The sequence below is a fragment of the Schistocerca nitens genome, chromosome 3, assembly GCF_023898315.1.
Source record: "Schistocerca nitens isolate TAMUIC-IGC-003100 chromosome 3, iqSchNite1.1, whole genome shotgun sequence".
NCBI lineage: Eukaryota > Metazoa > Arthropoda > Insecta > Orthoptera > Acrididae > Schistocerca > Schistocerca nitens.
In genome coordinates, this window is record NC_064616.1 from 257159135 (window position 1) to 257182949 (window position 23815).

Here is a 23815-nt window from a genome sequence, read left to right on the forward strand (position 1 = left end):
TTGAATTATTTCTTCAGGTTGGTAAATGGACTGGTTGGACACATTGTGAATGCAGGGCAGATAATCTGCTCCATTTTCAAGATTTTGAGCTGTGCTGAAAATGCTTGTCACAAAAATCATGATAGTTTAGAAAACTGGTTATGCTTCAAGCAGAATCACACTGTTTTTTTGCCAGTTATATCTGTGCAACTAACACTTCCAGTTGTTAGTACTTTGTTGAGACAGAAGCTGGTGATGCCCATGAGCTATAGATATAAATATGCCAGTTATTTAAGTACTAATGTGTGAGCATTAGGCACTGCATTCTCTCCTAACTGTTATGTAAAGCCAATGTGGGTGCATTTTGGTATAGATTTTATTGCAACTGACACTGAACTGTGTTTCAGAGTTATCAAGTTTGGTTCTGATGATGACAGTAGCTGAAACACATCTACGGCGTGTGGGAAAAAATACATTAAGTAATCTGTATAGCATTACTCGCTTGTCAGTGTAGTCTTCATTTTACAGGTGCTAAATTTGTTACTTAATTTTATGTTGTATACCTCCATCTTGTTAAATGATGTCATTTATTATTTCCTACCTGTTGCATTTGTCTCTTTCTAACCCTGTGTCTATTTTCACTCTAGGTTTTGTTAGTCTTGAGCATGTGAAATTCTAATTTGGTTTAAGACCTTCACATTCTCTTTAATTTCTTAGTCTGTGATAAAAAAATTATTTTAATTCTTTTTTATCTTTGAGAAGCCAGTTCTATATTTTTTCTTGTGAAACGATTTATTAAGGGCAAACATCTTGTTCTCTTCGGCAAATTGTGGCAATGTATCATCTTTGTCTTTTATAGTCGTTCTATTCTCCCAGCAGTATCAGAGCTTGGGATACTGATGAAATGACATCAGAACACTGTTTCGTGCCCTTTGTCCTCATTAATATGTCATTAAGGGCTCTCTCACTAGTTCTTAATAAAGTCACCTTTTTAGTGGTATATTAGATCATACATGAATAACGTACTCTCCTGAGTGTAATTTGGCATACTGTTCTACCTTTTGTGCCATGTATTGCCAGACTTCCCAGTGTCTTAGTTTTGTAACCAGTAGGTATTCTCATCTTTCAGAAATGGTTCCTGCAAATCAAGATTCAAACAGCTGCCCAGAAGTAGACTTACTTGGTGAAGGTGGTACTAAAGGTGATTTGGTTCCTGGGCAGTCACTAGTATTTGCCATGCTTGAAGTGTGCTTGTGTGTGCTGGTGCGGCAGCTACCAGCTCTGAATCCTTCTCCATCACCAGTGATTTGCTCAGCTGTGCGCACCTTGCATTTAACAGAAGAAGCTGGTCGACTTATGTCTGCCGCAGTTTCGTGCATGGAGAACCTACCAAAACTGTGCTCTCCACAAGGTTAGTAGTGATTCATAGTGTTATATAAAAATTTTAGCTTAGATGTTCTGGTAGACTTATTGTACTTACATTTATCTAAAAAACTGTTGTGATGATGTTTCAACCTTCAGTTAAAAATGTAGGTCTAGTTACAACTTGTCATCAATGGTGTGTCTCTTGGATCAAGTACAAATATGTACAAATAGCATTTGAGTGCAATTGTGAGGCTGTAGGTGCAGAATAGTCTACATGTCATATTTCAAGTAATTATTTACAGAGATGTAATCTCTGCTGTGCACAGCAATGTGTCAGTTTTTTCATGACATTTATGATGTGGAAATAATAATTGCTTTGTTATTTATAAGAAGAACGTGTAATGAAACTTTTAAGTAATTCTGTCATGTTTGAGAAAGACTGAGTCTAAGTCTGTTTCAGATACAGAGCCCCATTTGTAATTCAAATGTCTTCATAAATTGAAGTTTCTGTGAAATGAGACCTATGCTCTGAAGAAACTGCTGTTCATAATTTTAAAACTGTGATATGACAGTGGTGACTTTTTCGGCACATACTTTTTTCACTGTTCATAGTATAATTACAAGTTGTAAAGTAGTTGATGATCAGCAGTTCTTTGACTTTTTTCCAATAAAAAAAGTCTTATAGGTGACACATTGCAAGGTAGTTGACCATGTTGTGAACTTTGCCTTAGATTGCAGGTAGTGGGAGATATGGTATATCTGGTTTCAGATTACTTGATCAAAAAATATTTGGACTTACTGGTAAAGTGCTTCCGCCTTTTAATTGCTATGTGCTTAAAAATGAAGATGGGCATACAGAACAAATCTCTCTCTCTCGCTCTGTGTGTGTGTGTGTGTGTGTGTGTGTGTGTGTGTGTGTGTGTCTACCTATCTATCAGTGTCTTACACAACCCCTCCCACATGCATATAGCAAAATAAGATTTAGCTGTTGAAAGATAAACGAGAAAAATTGCTAATGAATAGCAGTGAGCTGAAAACTGTTCAAAACGAGATTTAGAATGTACTTTTTTGTGATAATATTTTTAGTAATTATAGTATTAAAAATTTGTTGAGAGTACTTTTGCTTCCCAGATAATTTTGTAGCAATTTTCTATTTTCCATTCGCAGGAGCAGTAGTTGTGTTGCCAACTATTCTGTATTTGACGACTGGTGTCATCAAAGAGACAGCAACCAAAAGCATCCATGATCCAAGGATTTTAGCATCAACTGTCCCAGTTTCATCAGCTCTGCATTGCCTTAGATCCTTGTGTAGCAGCAAGTATGCTACAGATGCACGTTCATGTGAAGAATGGAAGCAGCTGCTGCAGAGCACCCTTGCAAAAATATTGGACCTGGCAAAGACAGGTAATTTTTGTTTATTGATTCATGATTCCCTGTGTCTTGTTGGTGCATTGAAAATGACATTCAATGCTATACAATATTTGAAAACGACAGCAAGAAAGAGAACATGTATGACTGAAATGATGTGAATACCACAGATTAAGTATATGACGGTACACAAATTATTAGGCAGTGCATTCTGATTGCAGCTCGATGAACATTCATCCCATACTGAATTATCAGTCTCAAAATTTCATGTCATGTTATCAAAGAGGACCTGGATATGTTTAAGGAGAATCTCCATCCATGAAGTTTGTATGCATATCAAAAATGTACCTACAGAGGTTACTGGATGATCATGACGAACTAGTTGCCAACTGACCATGTCACAGTTACACGATAAATGACAGATTTAAAGGCTGTCAGTTCAACTAAATACCTACAGATTTAAACTATGAACAACTGAAATTGGAACCATCACATAGAATATGTTTTGGGGAAAATTAACCAAAGACTACATTTTATTGGCAGAACTCTTATAAGATCCAACAAATCTACTAAGGAGACTGTGTACACTGCTTGTCATTCTCATTCTGGTATAGCACTGCATGGTATGGGAGCCTTACCAGATAGGATTGATGGAGGACATCAAAAATGTTCAGAGATGGGTAGCTCCTTTCATGTTATCATAATACAGGGAAAGAAGGGTATGCTAAGCGAATTGGGTGACAACCATTGAAACAAAGGTGTTTCCTGCAGTATCAAGATCTTTTTGTGAAATTTCAACCACCAACTTTCTCCTCTGAATGCCAAATTATTTTGCTAACTCCCACTTACATAAGGAGAAATGACTATCACGGTAAAATAAAAGAAGTTAGAGTTTGCTTCGAAGTGTTGAGCTGTTCATTTTCCCCATGTGTGGTTTGAGAGTGGAATGGTACAGAAATAGTCTGAAAGTGTTTCTGTTAACCCAGTGACACGTGTGAAGTTCAGATTAATCAAGTAGATGTCGATGTATTTATAGATATGTTTCTTGGGCAAAATGTCAGGCAAACGTGCAGGCCAAGCAAGTAGTGTTTCTTGTTGTTCCACCTGTGGCTGGGCACTGCTGTTAAGAAATATAGCATGTAAAGTTTCCATAAGAAAGTACTGTGCACACTTTCAAACTGGCCTGATGTAATTACTGCTATTCAGTTGCTCTCACTGTGTAGGATCTTAGTTTGCATTTTGCATCCAGTGGCCCACAAACGATTTCACCTGACAGCTGCCCATTACGCGAGTCAGCTATGTGTGCTGCCAGAATGTGGCCAGATTAACGACTTCTAACATCTACACTGAGGTGACGAAATTCATGGCATAGCAATATGCACATATACAGATGGCAGTAGTGCCGTGTACACAGAGCATAAAAGAGCAGTGGATTGGCGGAGCTGTCATTTGTACTCAGGTGATCATGTGAAAAGGTTTCTAATGTGATTATCGTCGCACGATCAGAACTGACTTTGAACACGGAGTGGTAGTTGGAACTAGATGCACAAGACGTTGCATTTTGGAAATTGTTAGGGAATTAATTATTCCAAGATCCATAAGTCAAGAGTGTGCTGAGAATACCAAATTCCAGGCATTACCTCTCACCGTGGACAACACAGTGGCTGACGGTCTTTGCTTAACAACTGAGAGCAGTGGCATTTTTGTAGAGTTGTCGGTGCTAACAGCCAAGCAGCACTGCATGAAATGACCACAGAAATCAATGTGGGATGTGCAACGAGTGTATCTGTTAGGATAGTGCAGTGAAATTTGTCATTTAATGGGTTATGGCAGCAGGCAGCCGGCATGAGGAACCTTGCTAACAGCATGACATTGCCTGTAATGCCTCTACTAAGCTCGTGACCATATCTGTTGGACCCTAGACAACTGGAAAACCGTGACCTGGTCAGATGAATCCTGGTTTCAGTTGGTAAGAGCTGATGGTAGGGTTCAAGTGTGGCATAGACCCCATGAAACCATGGACCCAGGTTGTCAACAAGGTACTGTTCAAGCTTGTGGTGGCTCCATAATGGTGTGGATTGTGATTACATGGAATGGGCTGGGTTCTTTGATCCAACTGAACCAACCATTGACTAAAAATGGTTACGTTCGGCTACTTGGAGACCATTTGCAACCATTCATGGTCTTCATGTTCCGAAAGATGTCACCAAGCCACTGTTGTTCGCAGTTGATTTGAAGAGCATTTTGGACAATTCAAGCAATCTTAACATCACCCGAGCCATCTGAGTGCACTTGAAAATAGACCTCAAAGCCATTTTCTTGCAGCTTTAATAACAGTTCTGCAGGTTTATGTGTTTCTGGATTAGTTAACATTTCAATAGTGTGCACTGCTTCATTAGGTGTAAATCAACTGTATCTGTCAAAGGAGGAAATAGTAGAACAAGATTTCAACTCAAATGCCACATTGTACCTATACTGCCATGTGCCAGTGGACTGACACTAACAAGGTGACCTTGAATGCTGCATGGAAGTCTGGTAGCTGATCAACGTGGGCAGTGGGAGTGAGGGTGTCAGTGGAAAAACAGAGGACAAGAGGGTAAACAGTGCTGATTGAAGTTCTGTTGAGACAGTAAGTTCTTCGAAACTGAACTGTGAGGGAACAGACATTCTGAAGCACTTGTAGTTTCACTGCTTTGTCTGTGTATGTGTACCCTGTTGTGCTGAGGGAATGGCTGTTGCCCAAGTCTAACAAGTTTACTGGAGCACAGTCTGAGTACACCTTAAATTTCCTGGTGTACTTACTGGAATCTACCACTGCACCTGTGGAGATAGTGGACACTACAGACTGAGCCTCCTACTGGCTTTCAGTTTCCTGTGTTGTGACCTTGAAAGCCTGAGCAATTTTCAGTACCTTCTTCGGGGAAGGATCCCGGTGCTGTAAAGCCTGTGCATACACTTCCTCGTTGGAAAAATATTGGAGAAGCAAGTCCCGAGTTGTCGAGTCGGCATATGATTTCTGACATGTTTCTTCTGAGCACATGAAAGTGCAGCTAAGACTCCAAGGTCAGTGATGCAGTTCATATAGGTTTATGACTGCAGTTTATAGTGCCAGTAAAATTCAAACCTATCATGCACCACTCAGGATTGACACCTGTAAATGATCAGACAACAGGTTACGAAGTTCAGCAAAAGACAAACACCAGAATTTTCCATGGGGGACAACTTATGTAGCAATGAAACCACACTATGCAAAGACCAAGAAAGAAAAAAAAAGACCATTTTTCAATCTCAGTTGGTTACTTTTTAAGCAGTGACGTAATGGTTGAGCTGCTGTAAACATGTTTCTCAGTCACCAATACCATCTAGAAATGATGTAAACGGTGAAACTGCCATAGTTATCTTGTTTCTAATGGATAATGGTGTTATTTGCTGCTCTAATAAGACCAGTTGCCATTGCTCTAGTCCATTTGGTTTCAGTCAACCTGTCATTGTTCCTGCTGTAGTTGCTGATAAAGCTGTCATTGTTAATGCTGTTGTAGAAGCCACTGCTTCGTAAATTATGGGTCCACATTGCCAGATTTATTGACGCTCTGTGATTTGGAAATACTCGTTGTCACAGTTGAAGTCTGCAGTTATGAGCATAATTTATTGGGTTAAACACACAGATGCAGTAGAGGCACACAGCTAATACAAACACATGTAAATTTGGCTTAATAAAAGTAGAATGCAGCTGGCTGAAAATGAACCTATACAAAGTTCAGAGACAAAGCTGAAATTGTCAACTGATAGTGGCTGGAAAATTGAGTGTTCTGTGTAAGCAATCACAGGAGAGAATAGCAGCTTCAGGCTGCAGAACAGTTATTGACAGTTGGGTAGTCACAGGGTCCCACCAGGTGATGTGACTTGAGCTCTAGGTGTGTGGCTTCTTCCAAGAGTGCCACTTGCAGTGATTGCTTACAGATCATGGTGCTACCTGTGGTAAAGGCTACAAGTAAGTGTCAAACTCCAACAGCTGCGATAGCTCTGTGTCACTGTTGGAGCTGATTACAGCAGTGGGTTAACGGAGATTGTGGCGAAGATGGTTACAGGAGTGAAGGATGTGTTGCAAGGATAACTCTCATGTGCATAGTTCAGAAAAGCTGATGGTGGAGGGAAGGATCCAGATGGCTTGGATTGTGAAGCGGCCATTGAACTCAAACATGGTGTGCTCTACTGTATGTTGAGCCACTCGGTGGTCAACTTTGTTCCTGACTAGATTTTGGCGGTGGCCATTCATTTTGGTGGACAGCAGGGTGGTTGCTATACTGACATAAAAGGCTAGGCTGTGCAGTGATTGCAGCATAGCTGGTATATGACATGGCTGCTTTCACAGGTGGCCCTGTGTCTGATTGGACAGGATAAGCCTGTGACAGGAATGGAGTAGGAAGTGCTGGGTGGGTGGACTGGACAGGTTCTGCACCTGGATCTTCCACAGACATGTGATCCTTGTGGCAGTGATAGTGGAATAAGGATGGACTAGGATGTTGTGTAGGTTGGGTGGATTATGGACTACCATGCAAACAGTACTTCCTACAGCATTCCTGTCACAGCCTTATCCTATTCCATCAGAGGCAAGGCCACATGTGAAGGCAGCATAAACCAACTCTTCTGCAATCACTGTGCAGCCTATGCTGGTTTGACAACCAACCAGCTGCCCAACAGAATGACTGGCCACAACCCAGCTGTGATGAAGAAGAGAGTTGACTACCTGGTGGCACAATATACAGCTGAGCACAGCGTTTTGAAGCTCAATGACTACTTCACAATTTGGGCCATCTGGATACATCCCTCCACCACCAGCATTTCTGAACTATGTAGATGCAACCAGTCCTGTAACCTTTATGACCCCAATCTCCATTAAACCACTGTCCCCACACCCTCTATCCAACAGTTTCCCCTTCCTCTGCTCTGTCACCTTCTCCCAGCCCATGTCTCCACATCACCTTCATCGTGTGCTGTACCCTACCAGCTCTGGATCAGTGTGTCGCATGCCTAGCCCTTGCACCTGTCCTTCCCTTCAACATTCCTAGCCAGCAAACCTGCTGCCTCCTTCCAAGTTACTAGCTACCCACCCCAACCCCTTTTCCTGCCTTTTGCCTCTCTCCCCTACCCATCCCATCTGATACAACCCCCACCCACCTTAGTCCACATGCCAAAATGCAGTTGTGGGATTGTGTGCCCAGCCAGCACAATGCCAGAGCACAGGTGTGTGTGTGTGTGTGTGTGTGTGTGTGTGTGTGTGTGTGTGTGTGTGGGAGGGGGGGATGTGCTTTGTACATCAGCTTGACAAAGGATTTGTTCTGAAAGGTAGAAAATTTTCTTTCTCTTTTCGTATGTGCTTGTCAATAACTCACCATTTCTACTATGCGGCGAGTGGTCTTCTTTACTCTTAAAGTATTCATATTTCTAGAATTGATTGTTTTGCTCTGTTCAGACTCATTAGAAATCACTCACCATTATTACACCCTTTGATGTCAGCAAGACATATTGGATGTGGATTTCATGTTTCCAGTTTATTTGCTGGCTTTTCATTGAATGATCTTTCCAGTTATACAAGATGGGGTCTCTTGGGCCTGTGTGGACACCATCTCTGTGCAGTCATAATCATGTATTGTTTGTACATTGATGTTCATGTCCTACTTGTATGTGATCATTCAGGCCATTACTTCTACATGCCTTAAGTCTGACAACCATTAGTGTGGAAGTATGAATGAGGCACTTAAAAATTATTGCTGTTGTTGTTTTGTTGTTGTTATGTTAACTGTCTGTGAAATAAAATTTTTTGACAATGACTTGACTTGTCTTTTCATTTACAGGCTCTGAAGAGACCAAATTAGATGAAATAACTATGCTGTTGGCAATTGCAGTATTTGTACTACATGCTCCTTCAGATGTGGTTTGTGTACCAAATCTCCAGTATCCATGTATTAATCAGTTCCGTCACTGCTTGCAAAGTGACAATTTACAAGTAAGGGTTAATTCAAGCCAATTCATAACCAGAATATCAGAATTAATTAGTGATTGCTTGCATAAATGACTTCTAATAATCTTTTTTTTCCATTTCAGATCAAACAAAGATGCATTCTGACTATGCGTACCATATTCTCTCACCCTGACCAAAATGTTGGAGTACCTTATATTCATGCATTAGCTCCCCGCTTGATTGAATTTCTCTATACTGAAGAGAGCAGGCAACTTGCATCCGAGGCGGAACTACAGATTACAATGGAGTGCATTCAGACGGTGGAGACACTTACATCCCTCACAGAGCCACAATGCAGTAAGTATATATTTGAGACAGTCTATTAATTACTAGACAGCAGCTAAACAGTTACTAAGGGTGCCGTTTAAGAGTCATTGTAATAAATAAATGATGCCTGACAGTTCAGCTCCAGTGTTATACAGTGTGTTTACAGCATTAGTTTCACTTAAACAGCTACATTTTACACACTAACTATTTATGCTGAAATTTCTGTAACTGCAAAGAATTGAAAGCAAAGTTCTGCTATGCGGTGCAATAATGTAAGAAAAATGGAAGCAGCTTCAAAAAGTTTTTTTTGAGATAATGAACAACATTAGTATTGTTACAGCTCTACTGCAGGTAGCTTTGGCATGTCTTTACACTGCATACAAGTTGAAAAGTCCTTGACTGTGTGTCTATTAAAAAAAAGGCATTGAGCTGTTGCTAAAATTGTATTGGATCATTTGTCTACTAAGAATATGTCTTCTTGCTTCCGAATGTCAGAATTTGTTGAAAATTTACAAGTCTCTGCGGAACAGAGATAGCTTTCTTCCTATGCATGGTGTCAGAGATTTGTTATGACAAACATTGGAATCAGTTGGGAAATATTTCCAGAATACATTTTTTTTATTATTTACTGTATGAGAATTAAAAGGAGCTCATCAATAGAGACAATTGAAAAAAGTCAGAATTATTTCTCTACTTGGTCATTTTTGGTCCAAGAATTTTGAGATAGGTCCTTGAATAACCCCGTGACTGTTTGTTTTATTTGAGGAAAAGTGGAAAAGTTGTTGCAACAGTAACCATTTTCATCATCTGTCTCAAATATTAGTAAATATAGTGAGCATTATTAACTGAATGTACACATTGTTATCAAAAATGAGGGAGCCCATATTTTGCAGAACACAATATCTGCCTGAAGTGATGATTAATTGTTATACTGAGACAGTAATTACTCTGTGCAACAGAATTAAAGGATCACTATTTTGAAACCCAATAATTGTCACCCACTGTGATGCTTAAGTTTGAAATTTGGTTCGAAGGTGCTTACAACCATCCTCTGTAAACGTGGAAAAGTGTGGTGCCCTGCTAAGTCACCCATGGGCTCAATGATGTTTCAAACAGGCAAGGTGTTGACAACTACAAATAAATGGTCACAGCTCAGAAGTTCATGTGATGTGTAAGGTGGGTTAAGGATGTCACATACATTGGTACCAAATTTCACCACAGCTCTGCCCAGTGCCACATGTCACATGATCAGGAGGTTGTCACACCTCTTCTTACATGTATTTCGCTCTTTCTTTTGAAACCTCTGTGATGGAGTTCAGAACCACAACATCCAGCATTGAAATTATACAGTTTTCTTAGGAGTGGCTGAGGAAAACATTTCAGACAGACAACCACTCACAATCAGCATGAAAAGGCCACAGTGGGTAGCATATTTAATGTCAGCAAAACCACCCCTTCCCCTGGGGCATGATACCCACACATTGCATCATTGAAAATGACAGTTTGCAGTGTGATGAGCAACAGGAAGCCATTCTTCACAACCTTTGAAACTGCCCTCATGGATTTCAACCCATCTTTAAGGACACTGTGGGGTTGCATCCACATAGAACATAGTCACATCTGTTTGGAAATGCAGTTTTGCTCTTTTGTACAGGTTGGAACCAGTAGGGACCATCCAAAACCATTTGACGAAATTTGAACATGATCTGAAGCTGCTGAGGATGGGAGGATGCACATTGACATGTGTGAATAAAACAGCAAAGGGTGCCTCTAAGACACCCCCCCCCCCCCAGAAAAACCCTCGGAGGCACCCCACCCTGCAGACATGCTATGCTGCTGCTCTTTCATCACCACATTGCTGCTTGTGCATCTGATAGCAGGCTATATGCAATTGGATAGTGTTGAAGGGGTTTCTGGTTTGCAGGCCTGTAGCATATATCACATGTTCTGTCTGTACAGGTACATTTTTGAAATTCTCAGTAAAGGTGGGCGGGTGCCACTGAAGGTTTTGACAAACTGAGGGGATCTTAGAAGGACCCTTTGCTGTCTTATTCACATGTGTCAGTGTTGCATCCTTTCTTGGTCACACCACAGGAGGACACAAAATAGGAGTGCTGACAAAGAATAAGCACCCTTAGCTACTTCGGATGACATTCAAATTTTTTTGAATGGTTTTGAACGGTCCCTGACTGACTTTCAATCTGTACATGAGAGCAGAAATTGTGGTCTGGATGTGCTGCTCCAAAGAGGTGCAATCATGTTTGATGGTGCTGCAGCCCCACAATGTCAGAGAAAGGTTGAAATGCCCAAGGATGTCAGAGCAGTTGTAGGTTGTGAAGAACATCTTTCTATTGCTAATCACATTGCAAACTGTCATTTTTGACCACAAAATGTGTGGGAATCAATGCTCCTTCTGTGTGAGAATCAACACCCAAGGGAAAGGGATGGTGTCACTGACGTCTTTTATGCAACCCCCTGTGACTTTTTTGTGCTAATTCTGAGCAGTGGTGTGTCTGGAATGTTTTTCTTGGGCACTCATAAGAAAACCACATAATTTCAGTGTTGGGTGTCGCAGTTCTGACTTCCATCCCAGACACATCAAAAGAAGGGGTAAAATGTGGATAACAGGCTGTCCATGACCTTCTCATCATATGGCATGTCCACAGAGCATTGGGCAGAATTGTAGTGAAATTTGGTGATAATGTGACATCATTAACCCACCTTATACTTCACATGAATTTCTGAGGTGTGACACCACCCCCCTCTTTTTTTTTCTTTCTTTCTTTTTTTTCCCTCGCAAGTGTCGATGCCTCTTGAAGTGTCATTGAGTCCGAAGGTGACATTGGGGGGCACCATGCTTTTGCACCATTACAGAGGAAGTTTGTATGCTCCTTCAAGGACAAATTTCAAACTGGGAATTGGTGAGAATTACGGTGTTTTGAAAAAGTGATCCGATAATTCTGTTCCACAGTGTAGTTTGTACAGTAAAGGAAATTAATATCCACTCACAATGTGATCAGATAACCTCTCAAAGTATGGTTCTTTGCTGTTTCAGGCACTTAATTTCTGTTTCTTCTATCTCTCACATCTAAATTGTTTCCCTAAATCGCTCCAGGCAAATGCCGGGATGGTTCCTTTGAAAGGGCGCGGCCGACTTTCTTCCCCGTCCTCCCCTAGACCGATGACCTCGCAGTTTGGTCTCTTCCCCCAAAACAACCCAACCCCCCCTCTAAATCGTTTCTCCCTGTACTCAGATTATGGCAAATTTGACAATTAAGTACGCATTCCCTTTCTGTCTGACTGTGTTTAACTACACAGCTTACTTTCATTTTTGGACTTTCTTATGAAATATAGATATAACACAAAATGAAAATAATTACAAAAATATCAAGAATCATGATATAACTGATCAGTTAAGAGTTTTAAATGCATACAATCAAACTTCTTCCATATGAGTATTTTCTAAAATTACCTGATATAACAGCTTACGGCAAGATAATGTCTGTGGTTTTGAAGTATTGCTTTTCCAGTTACCTTGATAAAGATTGACTGTTCATTTCTACATAATTCTTGGAGACATTGGTGAGACAGTTGCTGATTGGTCCATCTTCTGTATCACACATATTAGTTAGTGTAGTTTATTTAGAATGTCTTTGATGTTGGAAGATTAGTTACCTTCAAATGAAAGGAAGAATGTCTGGTTTGAGGTTGTGAGAAGTGCTGTCTGGAAATTATTGCAAAGACATGGCACTTGCAACAGTCATCCATTATGTACCAAAAGGGCAAATGAGATCACACTCTGATTATATTTCTGTTTGCTAACAGTGCAGAAGCAAACTATACCCACATCATACCTGAAACTTGAACACAGGTAGTATATTGATATTGATAAACTGTATAATGTTGTATACAAAGAGAACCCTCAGGAAATACTTTTCAAAAATATATTTCAGTGTTATTGTCTGGAGATTGGATAAACTGGACACAGAAATGTGGAGAATATACTTTGCGTTAATAATAAATGTTCATTATTTAATTTTCCTTTGCACAATGTCGACAGGACATGAAAACCTAATTTAGAACCTCCAGTTGGCATTGTAAAATTATAAAGTAGTGCTGTGCGGGATTAGCCGAGTGGTCTAAGGCGCTGCAGTCATGGACTGTGCGGCTGATCCCGGAAGAGGTTCGAGCCCTCCCTCGGGCATGGGCGTGTGTGTTTGTCCTTAGGATAATTTAGGTTAAGTAGTGTGTAAGCTTAGGGACTGATGACCTTAGCAGTTAAGTCCCATAAGATTTCACACACATTTGAACATTAGTAAAGCAGTACTAAATAATAATAATAATTATCATCATCATCATCATCATCTTCTTCTTCTTCTTCTTCTTCATCTTTGTGGTAAGATTTGATAAATATGTAAACGTAGAATTCTGTACAATTTTTGTGTGGTGTATAGAAAATTACATTATAATGGATAAAGTTCACTTTTACCTCTTTTGTGCTGCACAGGAGATGTATTTCAAGGCAAGTTAAAAACTGCTGAACTTTCAGCACTCCAGTAATATTATTTCACAATTGTCTTTTTATTTTCTCTCTCAACTTTTGAATGTGCTGCATTGTACACAAGTTTTTTTCTGTGGCATAGATTTTTCTAAGAAACTGTATTTGCAATTAACATTATACTTGGTAATTCTATTGCAGATCCTGCTGTTAGTAAGATTGTTTTTTTTTTTCCTCTGATGATGTGTTGTATCAGGATGCTGCTACAAGCTACAAGTTCCACTTTGTATAATGGCTTTATTCTGCATTAAATTATGATGTTGTAAATGTAGAAAGTCTCTTTTATGTGCATGCAACTTAGAATTATTTTTTATGCACAGTTGTTTTCTTTTTGCATATACATCCAGAAAAGTTGCATGTTGCTTTACAATTCTTAAGAATCATGTGATCTTTTGGTTTGTTTCTCATAGCTTTTTTACATGTTTATGTAGATAAGTGTTTTATAATCCCCTTGGCATCAATTTCTCTGTTGGTTAATGTATTTTAAATAATAATTTCTTATTTATTGCAATTTTGTGTGTATTTTCATTTCGTGCTGGTGTGCATGATGCAGAACTACTATTCCATGGCAATATTTGTAAACAGTTTTCCAATTGATTGAAATTTATTTGTTTTCTGTGTTCATGACTTTACATACTCAAAATTATAATCGGCTCGTGAACAAGTATTTGTCCATCCAGAGCCAAACTACACCTGCTTTAGACATTTATTGGAACATCTTGTTAATAATACTCAAAATCCTCAGTTAAAAATAATTTTCTGTGTAATGAAAAATTTCTGTCATCCCACTCCTGTCCACTTTCATTCTTCTAGGTTGGCCTCATGGATGTCACACATTTTTTAAAATCAGTAATGAGAGTGTATACTCTTACTTTCAATGTTTTTATATGAACTTTCAAGATTCTTGGCTAGTGTGTTGTAATTAATGAAATGTATTGTAGTTAAGTTATAAAGCTTCGTGTACATACATAGATATAAGAAGAGTTATTTTTAATACCCATATAGAAGCCATAGACTCATGATGTCTACCAGAGTACAGCACAATGGGAGGTAGGGGTGGGGGGGTGGGGGGGGGAACTTGGTCTGTCACTGTTGTCACAGTTGAACAGGTGACATTTCATTGAAGTTGGAGTGCATGAGCTAACATAGCATTATGTTGACAGTGTGTGTTTTGATGACATGATGAGTCTTATAAATCAAAACAAGCAAACTTCCAAACAGATAGATTTTCTCCTATATAAGCTACATTGCAACCTGTAGAACTTCAAAATAATAGTTGAAATCCCAGTTTAGTTATTATTATTTAGTGATTTTGCAAATATCATCATACAAAAACAATGTTAGCACTTCACCAGAGACCTCAGTCCAGTCAGTAGCCAAATCTTAGTAAACTGGAAAAAACTTTGATCTCTACTTTGGCTCACTGTTGGCAGGATTTTATACAGTGATTGAAATTCCTAAAACTCTTAATGACTTGGCATACTCTTGCATTTGATTCCTTCTTAAGTGGTGTGGTATGTATATGAAACAATAATTGTTGACCAAACCTATGTGCATCATGGTAACACTCAAAAAGTATTCCAAAATGGAAAATGGAACTTTATTCTTACTCCAGAATTGAACTTTGAAATCAATGTGTATGACAAAATAAAACTGTGCATTGGACTAGGACTAAAACATGGATCTTTTCGCTATTATTGTTAAACTCGGCTGCTCAACAGTAAGGTTATCTAGGTCTTTCTCTGTAGAAGAGAACTCCTTACTACCTGAACAGCATCCACAAAATGATGCCTCTAACCTTGTAAACATATTGCCTCAAATGGCAAAGACCTGGCTCCAGTCACCCTTCCATGCAGTTTAATTTCATCAGTGAAGATCACCTTGTAAAATGTTAACCTTAGGCTCATTGAAGGAAGGAAGGTTAGATTCTTAAGTGTCTTTAACCCTGTGGTGCATTTCTCCACTGCAGTGGACTGCTGTGAATGGCACTTCTTTGACATTTTCATTTAGTTCTGAGGCTGCAAGTGCACACAGCTCACTTGCATCTTTAACTTCAGGACTGACGGAAAATACCAAAGAAGCAATCATTAACAGCTGTCCACTGCAGTGGACATGTGGATCGTGTACTGACAATGTTGATCATCAGTCTCAATTGAGCACAATCTCTCACCGGGAAGGAAAATGGCTAAATTGTTTCAAAATACTGATTTAGACAAATCACAGGAAACCTAAATGTGAATGGCTTTACAAGGATCTAAACTGCACTACTCGTAAAAGCACTATGTGCATTGAGATTTTTATTGGTTTCAAGGTGTTATGTAGTCAGTTGACTTCAATACACCTGCACGGAAAATGAGTGTATGTATGAACTTCACTTATGTTTTGTTTAAGTAAGTTATTTTAACAAAGATAACTGACTGTTGTAACCCACAGATAATTACAATTGTTCTAGGGGTGGAGATGCTGTCACTGTTGGTTCCCATCTTGATCAGTTGCTTATTGGAGGGTCCTGCTTTCAAAGAAGCTAACAAATTCCGCCAGATGCTGCATGAACAGTGCCTTCAGAAATTAATGAAGATTGGTCCTCAGTATCCACAGGTAAAAATCCAGATAGTATACACAATGAAGATGCCATATATCAGAGTGACTTTTTTTACTATAATTTTGTTTATGAGTTTGTACTCGGCAAACTATTGTATGTACAAGGGCATGTAGTATACTAGCATTAGTAGTCTCAATTCCCACTCCATTGAGAGAGAATGTATGAAGTGAATGCTGATTATAAGGGGCGTTCAGAAAGAAATGAGCTGGAGGCATAATTACAGAAACCAGTACCTGTATGTTAAAAGTATTGACCGTGGCTGTTCAGACACTTGTCCCACTGTGACACAAGGCATTGCATAGCTGTCTCATAAAATTCCCGGGGCTGCGATGTTAACCAGTTCTGCATTTACACCTGGACGTCGCTGTCCACACAAGTGCAGGGAAGGTTATGCTGACGTTCTTTTTTGACCAAGATGGGCCCCCCCTTCTGATTCACTTGCTGCAGCACGAGACAACAGTGAATCCCCAGCTTTACTCGCAAACCTTGACCACCCTTCGCCAAGCGATCAAATCAAAATGACCAGGCAATTTCACCCGTGGGATCATTCTACTCCATGACAATGCAAAGCCTCATATGGCCAACTCAGTCACGGCACTCCTGCAGAAATTCAAATGGAGGTTGTAGGCCAACCTCCATACAGTCTAGACCTCTCTCCCTGTGATTACGCTGTTTTTGGAACCCTTAAGAAGGCTCTGAGGGGCAAACGTTTCACCCATATGGCAATGTCCAGCTGTATGTGCAGAACTGGCTAACATCGCAGCCCCAGGAATTTTATGAGACAGCCATTCACTGCCTTGTGTCACAGTGGGACAAGTGTCTCAACAGCCAGGGTCAGTACTTCTAACATACAGGTACTGGTTTCTGTAATTATTCCTCCAGTTCGTTTCTTTTTGAACGCCCCTTATACTTGCGTACTTGTGTGTGAGCTCTCCTTCCTTCAACTTAATGAGCTTATGTTTTGTGTGGGAAGTAATTATATGTTTGTTGAATTCCTGATAGGTGATATTGTGGAATCTTAAGAGCAGATGCTGCCACAAATGGTGTTAATGTCTTCGCTGTTGGTGCCACCACTTCCATAGAAGCATAAATAATGTGACAAATTTTTCTCTTTCTTCTCAGTGTCACTTCCATGCACCAGTAAGATTATATCTGGTGTCCTGGTTGAAGTTGTTCTTGCACATTCTTATTACTACTGCCAGTTTAACAACAAAATCCCAGTATATGAAAGTGTGGGACAGAACTGTTGTTTCATCAAACAGTATTTTGTGTTTGTTTATGAGGCTGGTATCTCAAGTACCCATTTTTTAATGTTCTGTTGATGTCCTGTACAACAATCTGAAAAAAATACATATGGACTGACTGATGTAGTTGCTTGTGCACTCACAGGGGATATTGTAAATTTCAGGGACCTGGAGGCTGAGACTGTCCTTAACCAGGCACAACATCTCCATTATCTACTTATGTGGTCAGAAAGTAGGCCTTATTCCTCATTTTCCCAGGACTTTGCCTATTTTGCTGGACGTACCACTGCAGAAATGAAGGAGCACAGTCAGTGGCTCATCACATAATTGTTCAATATTTTCATGTTTCTGTTTCTTGGAGAGTGCTGATTTTGTATCGTGTGAACCGTAGCTATTGTTATGGAACCCATACTTCAGATGATTAATTTTGGAATTCAAGTAGTCCTTGTCATAAACTATTTCAGCACTTTATATCAGTGTATTTGATATGGCTCTCTCCTGGACTGAACAGTGGAAACTCTATGCTGTGAGATGTAAATCAGTGTGGGTCAGCTTATGGTACACAGAGTGGCCAGCATGCCCATCCAACTTTCATTGTACTATAACATCTGAAGTGCTTTCATGCAATGTGGCCAGACTATAAACATGTTGTCAACATAACACTAAAATGAAGCGAAATTTACGCTTGAGGTTTTACCCAGCAGTGATATAGAAAGAGATCTGAGAATATCTTTTACGTCTGAAAATTATCTTGAATTTTGGCATATTTCGTTAGATAGTTAATTATTTAGTTAATTACATGTTCCATTGATCATTTTGCATGGTAGATCGTAACATTGTGGAACAAGTCATTTTACATTCACATCGAACATGAATTTGTACATATGGTTTGCACTCTGAACATTTGTAAGTACTTTTATTTGTTTATTTTGCATTTTATTTCAGTTTTTACAGAGAGAAAGATGTGCAGATGGGTGTTAGTAGTTCCTACGCACCACCTTTTACACATTATAATAATAGAAATAATTGTATGGAATAGGAGGAGTTGTCAAGGAGAAACTTTCTCTGTTTGTTTTCAAGTTTTACTTTGCTGTCTGTCAGTCATTTTATGTCATTGTGTAAGTGATCAAAAAGTTTTATTGCAGCATTGTGCATCCCATTTTGTGCAAAGACCACCTTAATGTGGAGTAATGAATGTCATTTTTCCTTCTGGTATTGTAATTACATCATTCCTTTTGAACTGTAGTGGATTATTTACAACAAACTTCATTAGGCAATATAGTGTGAAGCAGTAGTCAGAGTGCCAAACTCCTTAAGCAGATGTACACAAGATGATCATGGGTGAGCACCATGTATTATTCTTTCAGCATATTTTTGCACAATGAAGACTTTGTTTCTTAAAGATGAGTTACCCCAGAACATTATTCCATATGACATTATTGAATCAAAACATGCAAAATATGTCAACTTACTGATTTGCCTCTCCCCAAGCTTTGCTGTGATTCTAAGTGCAAATGTGGCTGAACCAAGTTGTTTTAGGAGCTCCAAAATGTGCTTTTTCCAATTTAAATTCTAATCAATATGGACACCTAATAATTTGGAAGTTTCCACATTATTTATTATTTCCTCTCCATGTGTTACACTTTTTATTGGTGTAGTAAACCTAGATGTGCAGAAATGAATATGCTGTGTCTTTTTAAAACTGAGAGTGAGATTATTTGCAGAAAACCAGTCAGTGATACTTTTAAGAACTTTGTTTCTTATTTCTTCGCTTCTGTATGTTTACTTGGACTGATTGCAATACTAGTGTCATCTGCAAAAAGAACTAATTTTTCTTGTTGTATATTAGCTGGGAAATCATTTACAAGTTTGAGGAACAATAGTGGACCTAAGGATGAGCATTGGGTAACCCATACATGATTTATCCATAGTCGGACTAGTCCCCCAGACTACAATGGTTGAATTACTAAGTACAATTTTCTGCATTCTTTTGGTTAAATATGACATTATACATTGATTGACTATACCATCATTCCTTAAACTTCAGTTTATTTAGGAGAATATTGCAATTCACACAGTCAAATGCCTTAGATAGGTTGCAAAAAACACCAATCAGTAAATGGCATTCCCTGTAGAAGAACCATTCTGAAACCCAAACTGTGATTTGCTGAAGATATTATTGTTGCTAAAATAAGATACTACTCTAGAATATGTCATCTTCTCAAAAATTTTGGGAAATGATGTCAGCAGCGAAACACATTGATAGTAGTTGACATTTTTCTTATCACCTCTCTTAAAGAGAGGTTTAACAATAGCATATTTCAGCCTCTCTGGAAAGATGTCTTGAGTTAGTGATGCATTACATATATTAGATAAGACTGGTCTTATTAAATGGGAACAAATCTTTAGTACTGTATTGGAAACACCATCAAAACCAGATAAGCTTGTATTTTCAAGAGAATGTCTAATTTCCTTAATTTCAGGAGGAGAAGTTGATGATATATGATTGAATTTTATGAGAGTTACTTTTTCAACACACTGCTGTGCATTTTCTCTTGAACTGTTTCTCCCTTTGCTTTCCACGATATTTAAGAAATGATTATTAAATACATTTGCTAGCTGTGACTTATCATTTATAGCCCTTTTGTTCAGTACAGTTCTGATGACATTATCTATTGATGCCAACCCTCTGTATATAGTAGTATCATTCACAATAAATATCTTGTATGAGCTCTCATATTTTTTCACCATGTTTCATTAATGATGTGCTTCTGGGTGTTCTGCTGAGTTGTTGCTTCTATTTTATGTGCAATATTTTGAAGACTGACTCTGCCATCTTCTTCAGGTGCTGTTATATGTACTCGGTTTCTGACTCCGAACAGAATGTGAACTGCTGTTGGTCTTATACCACTATTTACAACCGAGTTAGCCCACAACACCCAGTATGACCTTTGATGATCTTTTGTTTTCCAGAGCTTGCCCTGGTATTCAGAGAAATGCAAATTCTCTCAGCATTTTCGAGCTCTGATATATGCATAGATCTAATGGTCAACGAGATCTTTATCAGCTGAGTGCTATACTCAAAGCCTTTTTTAAATTGAAACCTCCATCCCTGTTTATTAGATTTTCTGACATCTTTATTTCAATAGACTCCTTAATTGTGCTGTCCCAGAAACTTGGAATTTGCACCACAATACTGGTCTTGTCATATTTCTCGCCCTTGTGGCCCATGCTGCTGGAGTTGGCAGTCATATGCATGAGGTGTGCTTGCTTTTGGGTATGAATGGTGTGTATTTCTCTTTTGATGATGAAGGCTGTGGCTGAAAGCTTTGTGTAAATGACTTTTAATTGTGCCTGTCTGAAACTTATTGTGTCTTCTTTATGGTAAGTAACAGTCTGTCTTTTCCTACATTGATAGTCCTACATGGAGTTTCCATTGTGTGATTCCATGATTATATTTATGGCATGATTATAACCATGGTAGCGCTTGGTTGTTTCAGTCAGATGTGTTGCTGATGTTCCTTGCATCTCTCCTCAACAATTCTGATAGTCTGCTCTATGTAAGACATACCACATTCGCCTGGAATGTGATGCACACCCAGATTTCCGAGACCTAGATATTGTTTAACATTACTAAGAATACTTTTTACCTTACGAGGGTAGGACATGGTGTGGAGCTCACCAATTTAGCTCAGACTGTGTGAGTAGAACCAGACAAATGCCCCTTTTGAGTTCCTACATAGCTTGTCACATTAACGTAACCCCAGGCCATGTTTGATGTCAGCGTGCAATAACCCCTCACAGATGGCAGGTGGCAGCACTAGCAGTGGAGGGTATATAAAACGTGTCAGGTGCTGGTGGGGGAGGGGATGGATGCGGAAAACAGTGTAGTCATTGTTGTATGGAAATAGAGTGAATTACCTGACGTCTAAAATTGCATGATCATGGGCTTTCTTAATGGGAAAATCACGCTATCCAAAACTGGCACTGAGGCAACTGTGGTACACCATGGACCATAGGTGACAGTGGGTAACGATGGCTGCAGAAATATGTATGGGTGAATAGACATGCAGCTGTTGAGCAACTAGACACCCATATGAACCGAGAGACCACCAACAGTGTTTCTTCAATGACAGTTCAGCGAATGTTGCTGTGTATTGGCCTCCTCCTCAGGAGCCTGGTTCATGCACCCATGCTGACTGCTGTCCATTGGTGGTGAAGACTGGAATTTGCATGCCAGTACTGCAGTTGGACATCCAGAGAGTGGCGACAGGTGGCCTTTTCAGATGAATCACATTTTGTGCTCCATCAGACAGATGACCACAGGTGTGCATGATGTGAAACATCTGAAAGCAGACATGGAGGGAGTGTTATAGTCTGGGGAATGTTTTTGTGGCATTCACTGGGTGATCTCATCATACTGGAGGGCACAATGGATCAACAGAAGTATGCATCTGTCCTTGGGGACCATATCCACCCCTACATGCAGTTTGTTTTTCCACTGCACAATGGTATCTACCAGCAAGAAAAAAAAGAATGTCACACAGATCACAGTGTACATGCATGCATGCATGCATGGTTCAAAGAGCACCAGGATGAGTTTACCATACTCCCCTTGCCTTTTGCCATGGCACTGGTGTCAACATGGCTCCTTATCCCTGTTAGTACCTTCCAGAACCACACTGACACTCTTCCTGCATGTCTTGCAGTGGTCCACTCCGTGAAAAGTTATTATTCAGGCTTTTGTCAGGTGGTCATATTAATGTGGCTTCGACAGTGTAGAATGTGTAGAATATCTCACTTGAATGGGCCATAGGAAAAGGTAAAACACTCTTAAAGATTTTTGGATAGAGTGTGAGATTTTTTCAAAGTAATTTTGAACTCAGAGGCATGGCGCAGTCATCTGGCGTATCACTGGCTTGTGTTCGATTCTCACTGAAACCACTTTTTCCCCCTTTTTTCCCTCCCATTTTATTTTCTGCCTAGCAGTGTTAAATTATTAATTGTAAATTTTAAATATATTTAAACAGTTCAGTTTATTTACGTAAAAGAGTCTTTTTAATTCAGTTGATATTACTTTAATTTAATTAATTAATATATTTAAACAGTTAATTTCATAATTGAAAGAAATTTTGAATGAAGGAAAATTTTCCAAAGTTTCTAACAATTAAGTATCTGTTTTTTATGTATTATTAAGGGAACTTCATTATTTAGAGTGATAATTATCAAAGAAACATTTAAAACATAAATATTGTTCACACCATGCACATTTTATGAAAGCATTTTTTGAGCAAGAACATTTTGCCAAAATAAGCTTCAGTGGAAAGCATAGTCATGCAAGTTTTTAAATCCAGGTCTTCCTCTGATGATTTTGATGTGTTCCAGACATACTACATCTACATCTACATTTATACTCCGCAAGCCACCCAACGGTGTGTGGCGGAGGGCACTTTACGTGCCACTGTCATTACCTCCCTTTCCTGTTCCAGTCGCGTATGGTTCGCGGGAAGAACAACTGTCTGAAAGCCTTCGTGCGCGCTCTAATCTCTCTAATTTTACATTTGTGATCTCCTCGGGAGGTATAAGTAGGGGGAAGCAATATATTCGATACCTCATCCAGAAACGCACCCTCTCGAAACCTGGCGAGCAAGTTACACCGCGATGCAGAGCGCCTCTCTTACAGAGTCGGCCACTTGAGTTTATTAAACATCTCCGTAACGCTATCACGGTTACCAAATAACCCTGTGACGAAACGCGCCGCTCTTCTTTGGATCTTTTCTATCTCCTCCGTCAACCTGATCTGGTACGGATCCCACACTGATGAGCAATACTCAAGTATAGGTCGAACGAGTGTTTTGTAAGCCACCTCCTTTGTTGATGGACTACATTTTCTAAGCACTCTCCCAATGAATCTCAACCTGGTACCCGCCTTACCAACAATTAATTTTATATGATGATTCCACTTCAAATCGTTCCGCACGCATACTCCCAGATATTTTACAGAAGTAACTGCTACCAGTGTTTGTTCCGTTATCATATAATCATACAATAAAGGATCCTTCTTTCTGTGTATTCACAATACATTACATTTGTCTATGTTAAGGGACAGTTGCCACTCCCTGCACCAAGTGCCTATCCGCTGCAGATCTTCCTGCATTTCGCTACAATTTTCTAATGCTGCAACTTCTCTGTATACTACAGCATCATCCGCGAAAAGCCGCATGGAACTTCCGACACTATCTACTAGGTCATTTATATATATTGTGAAAAGCAATGGTCCCATAACACTCCCCTGTGGCACGCCAGAGGTTACTTTAACGTCTGTAGACGTCTCTCCATTGAGAACAACATGCTGTGTTCTGTTTGCTAAAAACTCTTCAATCCAGCCGCACAGCTGGTCTGATATTCCG

General features: G+C 39.4%; 1 protein-coding gene across 1 annotated transcript in view; it reads left to right on the forward strand.

Annotated features, from left to right (window-relative positions):
• Positions 1–23815, forward strand: part of LOC126248228 (HEAT repeat-containing protein 5B) — a 250516-nt gene that overhangs the window by 206983 nt on the left and 19718 nt on the right. Inside the window, exons 32-36 of the mRNA XM_049949054.1 lie at positions 1109–1390; positions 2512–2748; positions 8568–8719; positions 8818–9031; positions 16012–16157. Of these exons, the coding sequence (XP_049805011.1) occupies positions 1109–1390; positions 2512–2748; positions 8568–8719; positions 8818–9031; positions 16012–16157 (1031 nt within the window). The remainder of the gene's footprint in view (positions 1–1108; positions 1391–2511; positions 2749–8567; positions 8720–8817; positions 9032–16011; positions 16158–23815) is intronic.